Source organism: Aegilops tauschii, chromosome 5, assembly GCF_002575655.3.
Source record: "Aegilops tauschii subsp. strangulata cultivar AL8/78 chromosome 5, Aet v6.0, whole genome shotgun sequence".
Taxonomy (NCBI): Eukaryota; Viridiplantae; Streptophyta; class Magnoliopsida; order Poales; family Poaceae; genus Aegilops; species Aegilops tauschii.
Window position 1 is genome coordinate 544,138,982 of NC_053039.3, and position 15,061 is coordinate 544,154,042.

Consider the following 15,061-nt stretch of genomic DNA (forward strand, 5'->3'; position numbering starts at 1 on the left):
AGTTAGTGTAGTAAGAAAACAAATTGCACACGTTTACTTCATTGCTGGCTGCAACCAAGATCGATTGAAAAGGGGATGCATCAGCTGCAAACAGGAGACCATGTGTTCCTGTCAGTTCTGGATTATTTACCCAAGCCAGTTCTTAATCCAGAAGGATGTGTTCCCGTCAAAAGGTAGCACTTGCAAATTCCAAAAATCGTAAAGTAAGAAAACAAATCGCACGCATTTAGTTCATAGCCTGTTTTACACAAGTCGGCTAAGAATTATATCAATTATTACATATACATATTCCTATCAATCAAAGCTACAGGCCAAGGTGTAAACTGAAGCATGGATACTATAAACATGCATGAAACAAGCTCATGGTATTTACTCTTTTTCTAATTTAAGCCTGGGCTGCAGGAAAGATCTGACACCTTCTTCCAATTCCAATCTCTCCCAGGATCCAACATCAATCTGTAGTTCCTGCAGTTTTCGTGGTAAGTTGTCCGTCTTGAAAGGAAGCCTATTCAATTCCGGACAATGATGAAGCACCAGTCGCTCTAGGGATGGAAATGTCATATCAGGATCCCCAATACCGACCAGTGATTCACACCTCAGAAATTTTAGATATCTGAGGCAAGGAAATGTCTTTGAACTGTCTTGTCCACTGCACTGGTTATCACCATGGTGCCTCATAAACGCTTGCCGCATCGAAGAACAATCATATATTACGAGTTGTTCGAGGCAAGGTAGATCCATCGCCCAGGAGAGGTGGTTTAGTTTCCCGCAGGAATGCACATCCAGACAAGCGAGCCTTGGAAATAGAGATGCTGGGGATGTTTTCGTCCAAGTTATCTCTCTCAAGTTCGACAAATCTGAAAAGCTGAGCTGATTGAGAGTACGAAAACCGCAGTTTGGTTCTGCCAACCCGTGTCCAAATATTATTTCCTCCATGATGCACATGTGAATTAGCAGTTCATACAAGGTCCTTGGTGCAAACTCATGTGATAGAATATCAGAGAAGTAGAATGCACGTGTCTCGAGTCTCCGCAGAGTTAAAGACCTGATGGGGAGGTCCTCACTCTCTCGTAATAATTTATACTGAGAAAAACACATGGCAGTGATACCAACTGCTTTCAAGTGGGGTAGGGTGCCCAACTCTCGAAGCATTCTAGAAAGAAGGTCCTTCGGAATTGGACGTAGATAAAAAGTGTTGAAGTCTATTACTTGTAATGATTGAAGCTTAGATATGACCCCCTCCGGTATCCTTTGTATGCTAGTCCATCCTAGGTACAAGAACTTGAGCTTAATTAGGTTTCCAAAGGAGTAAGGCACTTCATTTATTTCAATATTATGCGACAAGTCAAGGTGTTCCAAGTTTGTCAGGGAACATAATTCTTCAGGTATTTCTCCGAGATTGTTGAAACGCAAATCCAGATATGTCAGTGAAGTAAATTTCTTGATTTCTTCAATTAATATGCTTTCATGCAACCAGTTATTTCCAAGGCATAACATCCTCATGTGGCATGGATTAGAGCCAACAGGAGGAAGTTTTAATACATAGTTGCACATCAATGAGACAAATTCAACCTGGCTCCAAGGGATGCTAAAATTTTCGTGCCGGCCAATACCCGCACGGACAAACCACTTGCCATTTTTCTCATTGCATCCACAAGAGATCCATAAAGCCATGTCACGAACCACATCATGCATTTTAAAAGAATCATACATTTCTCCACAACCATCTAACAAACATGCAGCTGAAAGGTCACCCATCAGACTATATGCTTTTGTGTAGGAACTATGTATATCTGACTCATGCACTAGACCCAAGCCAATCCAGCATCGAGCGAGCTCTACTTTGTAGATATGTTGATCCTCTGGCCACAATGCACAAGTCAAGAAACATTTCCTCAAAGTATTGTTTCGCAAACTATCAAAACTAAACTTGATCTGGCTAAAAACAATTCTTTCCATATCCAGGGGGTCATCGTTATCACAACATGACCGTCTCATATGTTGGATAGCATATTCCCACTCAGCCGTATCAGTTTTACCATACATTGCCTTTCCAAGAGTTATCAAAGCTAATGGCAAGCCTTTCATTTCTTTCACTAGTTCTCTTGCAAGAGCTTCAATGCGAGGACTATAAAAAAGAGTTTTGTGGCCGACCTTATCCTGGAATACCTGCCATGAGTCATCCTCGTGTAGACAAGATACATTCAAATCTTTCCTCACCTCCATTTGACCACAAACCCTTCTTGATCTTGTTGTGAGCACCACCTTTCTCCAAATTTGGTTTGCATATCCAAGAGGATATGGTATGCCGACTGCTTGTAGATCAATTTGACCCCAAATATCATCCAACAATACAAGAAAGCTTCTCTTCTTCAGAAAGTCAAAAATGACACGAGATTGAGATTCCACATTACCATCTCTGTTCAGATTGAGATGGCGTGCAATGTCAGTTTGGATCTTTTCCACTGAACACCCCCTTGAAGCTGTCACTTGCACAACATAGTTAAAGGTCTTGTCATCATCAATTGAGTTCTTGATTTTGTTCAAAAGGCGTGTTTTCCCCACTCCACCTGGACCCCATATTCCAATTACTCCCACTGGATCATCCTTAATGAGCCGGAGGGCCTCTTGAAGGTTACGGTCGTCAACAGACATAGATGGCATAGATTCGACTTCAACAACATGAGGATTATCATCGAGACATTCTTGGGCCTCTTGAAGTTCCTTAGCTGCCTCTTGCTCAATAGTAACATTCTTCTCGGCAATATCATTCATATAACGAACATTGTTCCTCCTCAGAAGCAAGTTATTGGTGGTATGCTCCAAATTTTCCAAAGTTCTTTCTACCTTCAAGGCATAAGTTTACATGTCTAACTTAGTGCTCGAAATTGGTATTAAGTTCAGTTATAAATTTCACAAAGAAACTTACCTGTGGTACTGTTGAAGAAGTCAAAACAGTTATAATGCATGTATTTTCTGATTCACCAAGCCTACTGATTATATGTGATGTATTTGGTCTGTTCGCTTGGTTACCATCAGTGCATTTTATCCCTAGGTCAATGCATAACCGTATCTGTTTCAAAAGTGTGTCCCGCTGTGATTTCCTTAACTTATTACTCCAAGTTTCAAGTACCTATTTAGATAGAAAACTGAAGTATGTTAGATATGTAGAGAAAGAATGCCCAATCCATACCTAGCTAAGGTGAGCCATCATGTACCTGAGACATAAATACAGTAACACGTCTCATGTAGAAAATAATACCATTTAACAACCAGTTCCTCAAAAGAAACCTTTTTAATTGAAATAATAATATGTATGAAAAATTTATGACTACAAATAAATTAGAAGACTAAAATAATGGTAAAATATGGAGTACTATGTTGCTATGGCTTTAAAGTGTGTCATTATGCCTAGGTATGTATATGTGATGCTATTCTACAACTAGGAGTAATCTTACTTTACACCCAAGCCAACCCACCAACCCATCACGTCCTACTAAACCACCACTTTCCACCCCATAGGGAAAATAATATGCCCAAGAATTGCTGTCATTTTCCCTTTAGAAATTATTAACCATATCTTTTTGTAACCATGACCACGTCTTAGTTCGCATCTAACTAATACATATAATGAAGGAGTGAATTTTTAATTCTTCACAATCACCTCAATAGTTCGCCTTGCAAAAAACAAACTGCATGAGATGCAGAAATTATATGGGTTGTACCTGTTTTTGTTTTCAAGGTGAATGAGACCAAACTATATCTCATCTAGATGAGTTCTAGCATAACTGATATTCCAATGATGAAATTAGCTTGGCAGGTAGTTGGACATGGTTGGTTTGGCGCAAGTTGACTGTTTTAAACTATAAATCCTTACATTTTTTTAATAGAGCATCTTATAAAACCACAAATAAGAAACTGTGAAGTGCTATCTACCTTGCTGTAGAATAGGTTATTGTACTCGCAAAGCAATATACAAACCAACAAAATACATGGACTCGTAGACCACATCAATTCAAGCTCAAGCAACAAGAAATATCCTCCAAAAAATAAAGGATTGTACTCAACCACATCTGAATCACCCACCCATGTAGCAACCAAAATAAATAAAGTACAACTACAATATTGCACGTCTTAAAAATAGAGATGTAAAACCGACATAAAATTGTTCTATCTAACTAGATTAAAAAAAATTCCTATTACCTCCATCTTTTGTGTCATTTATTAACCACATTTAGAAGATAAATGTGTTCTTTAATATAATATTATCCCATATCTTAATCCTTGTGGATATTGTATCAGATATAGCGTCACTCTTTGTCTTGTCTATCTTCCCTTACTCTCTTCGCCATGTATAGACCAAAAATGGGTGACATAAACAAATTTTAGATGTGGGTTCTCAGCACCATATAAATTGCGCTTTCATTTTCTGTTGAAAAAGATAGAAATAAAGGTTATCTTCCTAGAGATACTTTACTACACATGCTTCGAACAATGATATTATGTAAGGCCCTAAAAAATTGCAAAGTAAAAGCAAAATATGTTTATTTCAAAAGCATAGTGTTTATCCTTATTTGAGGGGGGTGGGGGGTGTCTAGCCTTTGTCATGAAACAGTCGATATTGTTCTTACATTATCAACATCAGGATATCCTGGATACCACTTCTTTCCTGTCAGCATCTCTATAATTATGACACCAAGACTATATATGTCCGAGTTGTATGTGATCGTGCATTTGTCTCCTCTATGAAACTCTGGTGCCATATACCCCCTTCGAAAAAATTGTACTCATGTCAGCGAATAAGGAAAAGGAAAAGGGTGCAATTTCTGCTTAAGACAAAAATGATTCAAGAGGCTTTGCCAACTTACAATGTTCCAGCCATATTTTCGGTAATAGCTTGGCTTTGCTTTTCATCGAAGCACCTTGACAGACCAAAATCAGCAATTTTTGGTGTCATGTTGTCATCCAACAGAATATTTGCCGGCTTGAGATCTAAGTGAACAATGCAATTCTGGTGAAGGTAATGTAAACCTTCACAAATACCCTTTATTATCCGATAGCTCTTTATCCAGTCAAGTCTAGAAGATGTATCTATAAATGAGAGAATACCACAAGATAAGTGACACTACATGCGTGGCTGCTTGAGTTAACTAATCTTCAATATATTCATTAAAAATGGAAACAAAATTTGCAGGCCACATGATCATACCTTTGATATACTCATGAAGACTTCCTTTAGGTACATACTCAAAGCAAAGCAACCTTTGACGTACATCTGCCATGACAAAATCTCCATTGTAGTTTTCCATTTGGCCTTGTATGTTAGCACAATATCCCAAGAACCGGACTATGTTGTTGTGCTTTACCCTCATCAAACAACGAATTTCTTCATTGAATTTATTATCAGGAATATCAAGACTTTCAAGCAACTTCTTCACAGCAACAGTCCCATTCTCAAGCGTTCCCTGCAAGTGCAAGATGCCTTGTCAGCATCAACTTGAGTTATTACATCAACCCAGGGCAGTTGAGAGTTGTGTTACCTTGTAGACCACTGCAAACCCACCGCTGCCAATTTGATGGTTCTTAGAGAAACCATCCGTAATGTCTTCCAAAAGTGATAATGGCAAGGCCTTTGGCAGCTCGTTTTCATGAGATAGCATATGCTCGAGGTCATTTCGTGCAGCACTAGCTTGGCGGCCCATTAGTACTTACGCCCGGCAAGTAGTACCCTTGAAACAAAAGCAAGCATGTTATTTAGGACTAGGAGGTCAAAAGACACGAGTAATCATGAAAAAGACACAGCTATGAACATAGTGTTGCTCTGTTGTTGGCAGGTTGTGCGGGTGTGCAAGCTGCTCTCCCAGGTTCGAGACTTGGGCTCGCCGGGTGCTCAGGTTGCTTCTCCTATAAAAAAAATATGCTGCCAAGGGGTAGTCCTAACTGCTCTCCTCTTTTTAAGACACGGCTAGCCGACTGCCGTCTTCTTCGTACGGCTTATCTTCCACTCTGCACTCAGCTGCCGCCCATGCTTCTGGACACCGGCACCCTCTCCCTGACCTACCCCCTCTGCAAATCTGCCCTCGGCCTTTCCTGCTACACCTACAGCGACCTCTCAACCTATCCCGTACATTACATCCCCTGCTTTGAGTTTTGTTGCGGCGATCTGGGCCGATTAGCCACATGTAGTTGGACTAGTTACTCCCAATAATTTACAGTGATATAGAGCTAACAGAAGAAGACGTTAACCACGGCCAACAAAAAAGATTATAAGATCAGAAGTACTCACCGTGGATCTCCTGTCTTTCCAGAAATCGGTTCAAGAAAGATGAGCTTGATCACAAACGAGTTATGCCCCGTTTCCAGAATTGCGCAAGTAGAACTAAAACGAGTTCTGGAAGAGCGAAGCGGCAATCGCGCGGCAGGCGTGATAAGCAACCCAGCCAGAAGAATCAGCGATACAAGAGCAAGGCGCCAGGAAGTGAAGCCGCCGGAGAGCTTTCAACAAGTTGCGCACTAGGCAAGGGAGGCATCTTTTCTTGTGGCTGGAGTGGATGCACGCTCCCTTTCAACTTTCGAGGCAGAGATTAGTCAATAATGGAGGCCACAAAAGAAACGGAGCGGGAGGATGCTGAGCTGGCGCTTGGCCCGGGAGGTGCTGGTGGACCTGTGCTGCTCCGCCGTCAGCGCCGTCGCCGTCACCGTGCTCAGCTTCCTCGCCTCCGTCCTGCTACGCTAGGGTCAGATATCTGTAGTGCTGTTCCTCGTGAAACATGTACATATACAACAGTTTTCCCACTAGAAGAGAGGAGCAAAAAAAGTACAGACATTTCCCCTCAACAAAAAGTACAGATATTTGACTACTGACACTGAAGCGAACAATCTTTTTTTTTTTTGTACTGCTGGGCCTAAAAATTCAGGCAGTTGAAGGCCGCACGGTGCTCACAATTAAACCATGGTGGCCTTCTAAAAAATTCTGTCAAAATAGTCACCGGGAGAAGGCATCCTTCTCAAAGTACAGTTATGCCATGTCTCAAAGCATGGTGAAAAAAGAAATACCTCTAGGCCAATACCAGCTCAAATTCTGAAACTGAGTACTGCTGTTAGTACCATACCAGAAAGCACAACACACCATTCCTTCAGTTCCAAGAGAGCCTGTCCATGAGTAAACTGGCGCGCAAGCAAAGCTCCGATCCTCCTCCAGCTGCAATCAAGAAATTCCCAAACATGCTCCAGCTGCAACCAAGCTCCACACATTTGCCAAGTCCCCTGCAACCAAGCAGCAACCAAGATAGTACCATGGTTGGCACAGATCGACTGGAAAAGGGATGCATCAGCTGCAAAACAGGAGAGAAGACTGTGTACAGATTCAAAGATGAGGGCAGCACATGCTCCCGTCAGCTCTGAATCAAAAAGAATGCGCTCCCCGTCAAAATGTAGCACGTGTAAACTTCAATAATCGTGAAATAAGAATACAATTGCACACATTTAGTTCATAGCTAATTTTATCAGAGTGCACACAAATGGAAACACCTCCTGACAAGTCGCTAAGAATTTTTACAACATGGCCAACAGGAAGCATGAATACAACTCGATCGGGAGCCAAAAGGAAGCATTTTTTTCCATGACACTGCATAAACATGCATGCACGATAAAACTCCCAGACGAGATACTGATACAGTTGCCTATCCTTGTTGGGCCCAGAAAGAAGCATGGAGTGGAATGGACGGATTGCTCATAGTACTCCATACAATTTAAGCTTGGGTTCCAGGAAAGATTTGACACCTTCTTCCAATTCCCCTTTCATTCTCTCCCAGGATTTAACATCAATCTGCACAAACTGCAGGTTTCCTGGCAAGTTGTCCATGTTGAAAGGAAGACTCTTTAATTCTGCACAATGTTCAAACTCCAGTCGCTCTAGGAATGGGAATGTCACATCAGGATCACCAATACTGACCAGCGACGAGCACCATGAAAATCTCAGATATTTGAGGCAGGGAAATGTCTTTGAACTGTCTTGTTCGCCGAACTTGTTATCACCATGGTGCATCACAAATGGTTGCTGCATCGCATTACAGTTAAATATGTTGAGTTGTTCGAGGCAAGGCAGATACATCGCCCAAGAGAGGTGTTCTAGCTCTTGCCAGTACTCCACAAACAAACACGTGAGCTTTGGGAATAGAGATGCTGGACATGTTTCCATCCAAGTTATCTCTCTTAAGTTATCAAACTCTGATAATTGGAGCTGATTGAGAGCCCCAAAACAACAGCTTGGTAGTGCCAACTCTTGTCTTATTATTATTTGATCCAAGTTGGCCATGTGAATTGTTAGTTCATACAAGGTCCTTCGTGCAAAGTTATGTGATAGAATATCAGACAAGTTGAGTGCACGTGTCTCATGATCCTCCAGAATTAAATACCTGATGGGGAGGTCAGCACCTTCTCTTAGTACTGCACATCCCACATGGATACCAACTGCTTTCAAGTTGGGTAGGGTGCCCAACTCTAGAAGCATTCTAATGCCCTCAGAAACTGGACGAAGAGTTCTGATGTCTATTACTAGCAATGCTTGAAGTTTAGATATGACCCCCTTTGGTAACATCTGTATCCTAGTCTCTTCTAGGTACAAGAACTTGAGCTTAATGAGGCCTCCAAAACAGTGAGGCACTACTTCTATGTCACTATTTCCCGATAAATCAAGGTGTTCCAGGTTTGCCAAGGAACATAATTCTTCAGGTATCCTGTGCAGCTGGCTGAAGCTCAAATCCAGGTATGTCAGTGAAGTGAATTTTCTGATTTCATGATATTGTAATCTACTCAAGAAGTTATTTCCAAGGCATAGCATCCTCATGTGACAAGGATTAGAGTCGACAGGAGGAAGTTCCGACAACATATTCATCATCAATGAGACACGTTCAACTTGACTCCAAGGGATGCTAAATTTTTCATCCCAACCAACTCCTGCACGGACAAACCACTTGCTATTATTCTTACCGCAGCCACAAGCGATCCATAAAGCCATGTCACGAACCACATCATGCATTTTAACATAATCATGCATTTCAAGATATTCATTATACATTATAATTCCATGGTCTTCCTCTAACAAACATGCAGCTGAAAGTTCGCCCATCAGATTATATGCTGTTATGTAGGAACTTTTTATCTCTGGTTCATCCACTAGACCTAAGCCGATCCAACATCGAGCAAGCATTTCTCTGGGAATCTTCTGATCCTCTGGCCATAGTGCACAAGTCAAGAAACATTTTCTCAAAATGTTGTTTCGTAAACTATCAAAACTAAACTTTACCTGCCTGAAAACAACTCTTTCCATATCTAGCGGGTCATCTTTAACATACCATGACTGTTTCATATATTCGATAGCATATTCCCACTTAGCCGTATCAGTTTTTGCATACATTGTCTTACCTATAGTTACCAAAGCTAATGGCAATCCCTTCATTTCCTTCACAAGTTCTTTTCCAAGATCTTCAATGCGAGGATTATAAGAAAAAGTTTCATGACCGACCTTCTCTTTGAATAGCTGCCATGCCTCATCCTCCTGCAGACAAACTACTTTAATATTTTTTCTTACCTCCATTTGACCACAGACTTTTCTTGATCTTGTTGTGAGCACCACTTTTCTTCTGAGTTGGTTTTCAATTCCAAGGGGATATGGTATGCCAACTGCTTGCAGATCAATTTGGTCCCAAAGGTCATCTACCAATATAAGAAAGCTTCTCTTTTTCAAAAAGTCATAAATGATACGACATCTAAATTGCACATCAGAATCTTTCCTGAATTCATCCAGATTGAGTTGTTGTGCAATATCAGTTTGGATCTTTTCTACCGAACACCCCCTTGAAATCGTCACCTGTACAACATAGTTAAAGGTTGTGTTCCCATCAAGCGAGTTTTTGATATTGTTCAAAAGGTGCGTTTTCCCCACTCCACCTGGACCCCATATTCCAATCACGCCCACGAGATCATCTTTAATGAGCTTGAGAGCCTCTTGAAGGTTGCGGTCCTCAACAGACATAGATGGACTAGACTCGACTGCAGAAATATGAAGATTATGATTGTGACATTCTTGGGCCTCTCTAAGGTTACAGTCCTCAACAGATATAGATGGACCAGACTCGACTGCAACAATATGATGATTATCATTTAGACATTCTTGGGCTGCACGAAGATTTTTAGCTGCCCCCTGCCAATGAGTAACATTTTTCTCGGCACTATCATTCATGAGATGAACAATATCCCTCCTCGGAAGCAAGTTCTTGGTGGCATCTTCCAGCTTTTCCAAAGCCCTTTGTACCTTCAAGGTGCAAGTTTACACATGTAAATTAATAGTAAATTGGCATTACGAATCAATTGTATACATTCCACGAATGAAGTTACCTGTGGTACCGTTAAACTACTCACACCAGTCATGATGCGTGCATTTTCTGTTTCACCAAGTCTATTGATAATATCCGGTGTATCTGGTCTGTTCGCTTGGTTACCATCAGTGCACTCTATCCCTAGCTCGATGCATAACCGTATCTGTTTCAGTTGTGTGACCCGCTGTGATTTCCCCAACTTATTCATCCAACTTTCAAGCACCTATTTAGATAGGAAACTGAAGTGTATTAGATATGTAGAAAAAGAATGGCCAATCTATCAGGTATAGTGACCCATTATGAACCTGCAGACATACATATAGTAACACGCCTCATTCGCTCCATATTAAATATAGTAACATTTAACAACCAATTTGTCAATAGTAACCTTTCTACTTGAAATAATAATATGTATTTACCTATTTGTGACTAAAATAAATAGTTATAGTTGTAGCATGACTAAACCTGAGCCAACCCACCATGTTGCAGCGCAACAAATCCATCACGTCCTACTAAACCACCACTTTCCACCCCAAGGCCCAACAAAATTCTGTCCATGAATTACTATAATTTGATCATGACTTTACAATAATCCCTTTTAAAATTATTAACCATATTTTTTGTAATTATGACCATGTCTTGTTATCACATCTAGCTGGCACATGTTACGATGAAGTGTCCTTTTAGTTGTTCACAATCACCTCAATAGCTTGGCTGGGAACAAAACAAATTGCATGAAGTGCATAGATTGAATCCTACACTTCCTTTACTTTTAAATTAAAACGTTCTCATGACAGTAAAATCATACCATATTACAATAGTGAAATTGGCTTGGCAGGTTACTAGTTGGACATGGTTAGTTTGGACGTAAGTTTGACAATTTTAAACTCTAAGTTCTTACATAAAAAGTTCTGAAGTATCTTATAACTACAGAAAAAAAACCATGAATTGCTAGTAAAAAAATATCTACCTTGCTGCAGAGTATGTTATTCTACTCACAAACCAATAATAAACGTCGATTCACAGACCACATCAAGTCAAGCTTGAGTAGCAAAAAAATTCCTCCAAAAACAAAGGGATTGTACCTATAACCGCGTCTAGATCATCCACGCATGTAGTAGCACTACAATATTGTGCATCTTGAGAATACATATGTAAAATCGACATACAACTGTTCTGTTTAACTAGGTCCACCAATCACCCTATTACCTCCATTGGTTATGTCATTCATTAATCCATAGGAAGATTAAGTTCTCTAACATAATTTTTATCACATCTTACTCCTTGTGGATGTAGTGTCAATTGTAAGATATAGCATGACTCGTTGTCATTTTCTATACTCTCTTACTCTCTTCACCATGTATATAAAAAAAATTGTCGATAATGAATATTAGATATGGCTTCTTTGAGCCTTGTAAGATCTAGCCTTTTCATGTTTCGTTGAAAATAATAGAAATAAAGGTTATCTTCCTGGAGATACTTTACTACATCAGCTTTGAAGAATGATATTATGTAACTCCTTCAAAATAAATGCCAAGTAAAGGCGAAATATGGTTATTCCAAAATCAAGTGTCTATCCTTTTTTGAGGGAGGTCTGGCTTTTGTCATGGAAGAGTCACTAATACCGTTCTTACCTTATCAACATCAGGATATGCTGGATACCACTTCTTTCCGGTCAGCATCTCTATAATTATGACACCAAGACTATATATGTCCGACTTCTTTGTGATCGTGTATATGTCTCCACCACTATGAAACTCTGGTGCGATATACCCTCTGCATGAAAATTTAGTCTTATGAATGAATGGAAAAAAAGAAAATAATACAATTTCTAACCAAAACCAAAAAGATAATTCAATAGGCTTTGCCAACTTACAATGTGCCAGCCATATTTTTGGTAATAGCTTCGGTTTGCTTCTCATCAAAGCACCTTGATAGCCCAAAGTCAGTAATTTTTGGCATCATATTGCCATCCAGCAGAATATTTGCGGGCTTGAGATCTAAGTGAAGAATACGATTCTGGTGAAGGTAATGTAAACCTTCACAAATGCCATTTATTATCGCATAGGTCTTAATCCAGTCATGTCCATTAGATGCATCTATAAAGGAGAGATAATCGAAGAAAGTAAGGTGTTTGTATTTGACATATATGAAGATTGAAATACTCAAATTTGTAATGTTAGATAGAATACGACACCATAAGTGGGCTGATTGAACTAAATATCTATAATATATTCATTAAATGGAAACAGGAGTGCAGGCCACATGATCCTACCTTTGATATACTCATCAAGACTTCCTTTAGGTACATACTCAAAGCAGAGCAACCTTTGACGTACATCTGCCATGACAACACCTCCAGCATGATCTACTATTTCGCCTTGTGTGTTAGCACAATATCCCAAAAAACGCACTATATTTTTGTGCTTCACCTTCATCAAACAACGAATCTCTTCATTAAATTTATTATCAGGAATATCAAGCCTTTCAAACAGCTTCTTCACAGCAATGGTCCCATTCTCAAGCACTCCCTAGAAGTCACAAGAATCCTTGTCAGCATCAACTTCAATTTTTGTATCGACCGAGGGTAGTTGAGAGTTGCCTTACCTTATAAACTACCGCAAACCCACCTCTGCCAATTTGAAGGTTCTCGGAGAAACCATCTGTTATGTCTTCCAAAAGTGATAATGGCAAGGCCTTTGGCTGTTCCTTTTCGTCAGATAGCATGTGCTCGAGGTCATTCCGTGCAGCACTAGCTTGGCGACCCATTAACAGTTACACTCGGCGAGTAGAGTGCCCTTGAAACAAGAGTAAGCATGTTATTTAGGACTAAAAGGCCACTGGATCCAGCTTCCCAGTTACTCGAGTAATCATGAAAGACATAGCTACAGAACAGAGAACAAACTTCTGTTTTGTTGAGTAGAAAAACTTGAATCCGTGAGAAAAAATAATCAACAACTAGATTCTTGTTTCCTCTCCACTGGACAATCATTATGAATCTCGATTAACAGGAAAACGTCATGAAACAGAGCAAGCATAAGCATGTCTCCTCCACAAAACTCAACATGCACTTGACGGCATATGTAACTACAGTAAGTTCGAAGCAAAAATAAGCAGTAAACAAGAGCTGCGATGATGCAGCAGACGTGCATTTGGACGAATGTCCAGAAGGAACCCAAACACTACTAAGAAGCAGATTCTTAATCTGAAAGCTACCCATCATGCAAGAAGAACATCTGTAGCAGCAACCAGTTTAACCATCTGGAACATATCTTCTCAAGGAAAGAAAAGTACTAGTGGTGATTACCTTACCTGGATCAGGGGATGTACAGGAGAGGTTGAGAGGAGAGGGCGAGGTCGAGATCAGATTTGCAGAGGGAAGATAAGCTGTAGGAAGAAGACGGCTAGCCGGAGACTTGCTGACCCTAATCGCCGGCTAGTTGGAGGAATCGCGCGAGTCGAGCCGCTGCAGCTAGTCGTCTTAGCTATCCAGATCTCGTTTCTGAATCTGAAAACAGTAAAGACAGAGGTGATAGCAGACCCTCCGCTTCTCACATGTGTTGTCCCAACGTGGTGGCATCCCAATCTTGTTTCCCCTCTCGCTCGTGTCTGCATCTGTTTGTTAGCATGCTGTGTGGGGTGTGGATCTGACTGATTGCTACCGTGCTGCGTGTGGGGGGATGGATCTGGGGAAAATTTCTGTGGGACTGGGGAACATAAAGGCGTGTTTGGTTGCCCGCATGCAGCTCAATCAGGCCCGCGTGGAAAGTGCATGGCCTGTTTGGTTGATTGGGCTGCATGCGATTCGTGGCCCGCATGAAACTTAAAGTAGGCATGAGCCTGGCCTGGCGGAAACTGAGCAGTTTCTCGCGAGCCTGGCTCGACCGGCCACGCGTGCGAGGAGGTTGCACGTCTCGGGCAGTGCGGGAGACAGAGGGGACGTCTCATAACTCCCTCCCCCCCTCTCATGTCACCGCCCAGCCCGCATTGTTCCCACCGCTCCTTTCTGCCTCACCGCCCCTCCCTCTCCTCTCCTCCAATGGCTCCGCCTCACCCATCGCCGCACCGTCCTCTGACCCCCGTCGACCAGCGCATCGCCAGCATCCAAGAGCGCTGGTGGCCGGGCTCCGGAACTCGGGCAGGGACCTGGCATCGGCGCTGCAAGCGTCGTCCCCCATCTGCTGCCGGCCACCACGAGGGCCGGCCAATGCGGTGCTGGCCGTCCCCCATCTGACTGGTTGCTACCGTGCTGCGTGTGGGGATTGATCTAGGGAAATTTTTCTCTGGGACTGGGGTCTCACCGTGTCCTTCGTGACGACCGTAAACATAAAGTGCGGACTGCGGACGAGGCAAGGGCATCTCCGATGCTCACCCGCAAATGTTCCCGCATAAGTTCACGGACATTATGCTGAAGGCGGCCATCGAACATTGCTTGCATATATTTGAAGCACGGTTCAAACTAACCGGACGGATTTTTTTGCGAGGATTTCATTAAATTTCAGACATAATTTACATATAAAAAGTAGATGTTTCGACCCTTTAACTAAAAAACATTTAAAAAAAATTCTAAACCCTATAACGGACGACAACCTTGTACATGTGGCAGCGCCCGGTGGTGACGGAGCGATCGATGGCCCAAGCACGGCGAAGTCCGGGTCGTTGCGGACCCATTCCGGCACCGC

General features: G+C 41.6%; 2 protein-coding genes across 3 annotated transcripts; both read right to left on the minus strand.

The window, feature by feature from the left end:
• Positions 1-204: 204 nt before the first annotated feature.
• Positions 205-6,772, minus strand: LOC109765182 (probable disease resistance protein At1g61300). The gene is made up of 7 exons (XM_020323963.4): positions 6,287-6,772; positions 5,541-5,729; positions 5,210-5,465; positions 4,869-5,091; positions 4,632-4,770; positions 2,930-3,133; positions 205-2,847 (listed from the first exon to the last, which is right to left on the minus strand). Exons 2-7 carry the CDS (start codon positions 5,700-5,702, stop codon positions 370-372), a joined length of 3,462 nt encoding a protein of 1,153 aa, XP_020179552.1. The 5' UTR covers positions 5,703-5,729; positions 6,287-6,772; the 3' UTR covers positions 205-369.
• Positions 6,773-7,434: 662 nt separating this feature from the next.
• Positions 7,435-13,981, minus strand: LOC109765181 (probable disease resistance protein At5g63020). 2 transcript variants are annotated; one of them, XM_020323958.4, is made up of 7 exons: positions 13,692-13,981; positions 12,987-13,177; positions 12,655-12,910; positions 12,256-12,478; positions 12,014-12,155; positions 10,399-10,602; positions 7,435-10,315 (listed from the first exon to the last, which is right to left on the minus strand). In XM_020323958.4, exons 2-7 carry the CDS (start codon positions 13,146-13,148, stop codon positions 7,733-7,735), a joined length of 3,570 nt encoding a protein of 1,189 aa, XP_020179547.1. In that variant the 5' UTR covers positions 13,149-13,177; positions 13,692-13,981; the 3' UTR covers positions 7,435-7,732. The 2 variants fall into 2 exon arrangements, with proteins under 2 accessions (XP_020179547.1, XP_020179548.1); XM_020323959.4 differs by having other exon boundaries at positions 13,687-13,968.
• Positions 13,982-15,061: the final 1,080 nt, after the last annotated feature.

What these genes read in the sequence shown, in the direction of transcription:
- LOC109765181 (XM_020323958.4), bottom strand. Translation starts at nt 13,148, where the DNA reads ATGGGTCGCCAAGCTAGTGCTGCACGGAATGACCTCGAGCACATGCTA. An exon ending in TCTTGATGAGTATATCAAAG is followed by an intron (nt 12,479 to 12,654) that starts GTAGGATCATGT and finishes TCTCCTTTATAG; the next exon opens with ATGCATCTAATGGACATGAC. An exon ending in CATATCCTGATGTTGATAAG is followed by an intron (nt 10,603 to 12,013) that starts GTAAGAACGGTA and finishes CTATCTAAATAG; the next exon opens with GTGCTTGAAAGTTGGATGAA.
- LOC109765182 (XM_020323963.4), bottom strand. Translation starts at nt 5,702, where the DNA reads ATGGGCCGCCAAGCTAGTGCTGCACGAAATGACCTCGAGCATATGCTA. An exon ending in TCTTCATGAGTATATCAAAG is followed by an intron (nt 5,092 to 5,209) that starts GTATGATCATGT and finishes TCTCATTTATAG; the next exon opens with ATACATCTTCTAGACTTGAC. An exon ending in GAAAATATGGCTGGAACATT is followed by an intron (nt 4,771 to 4,868) that starts GTAAGTTGGCAA and finishes ATTTTTTCGAAG; the next exon opens with GGGGTATATGGCACCAGAGT.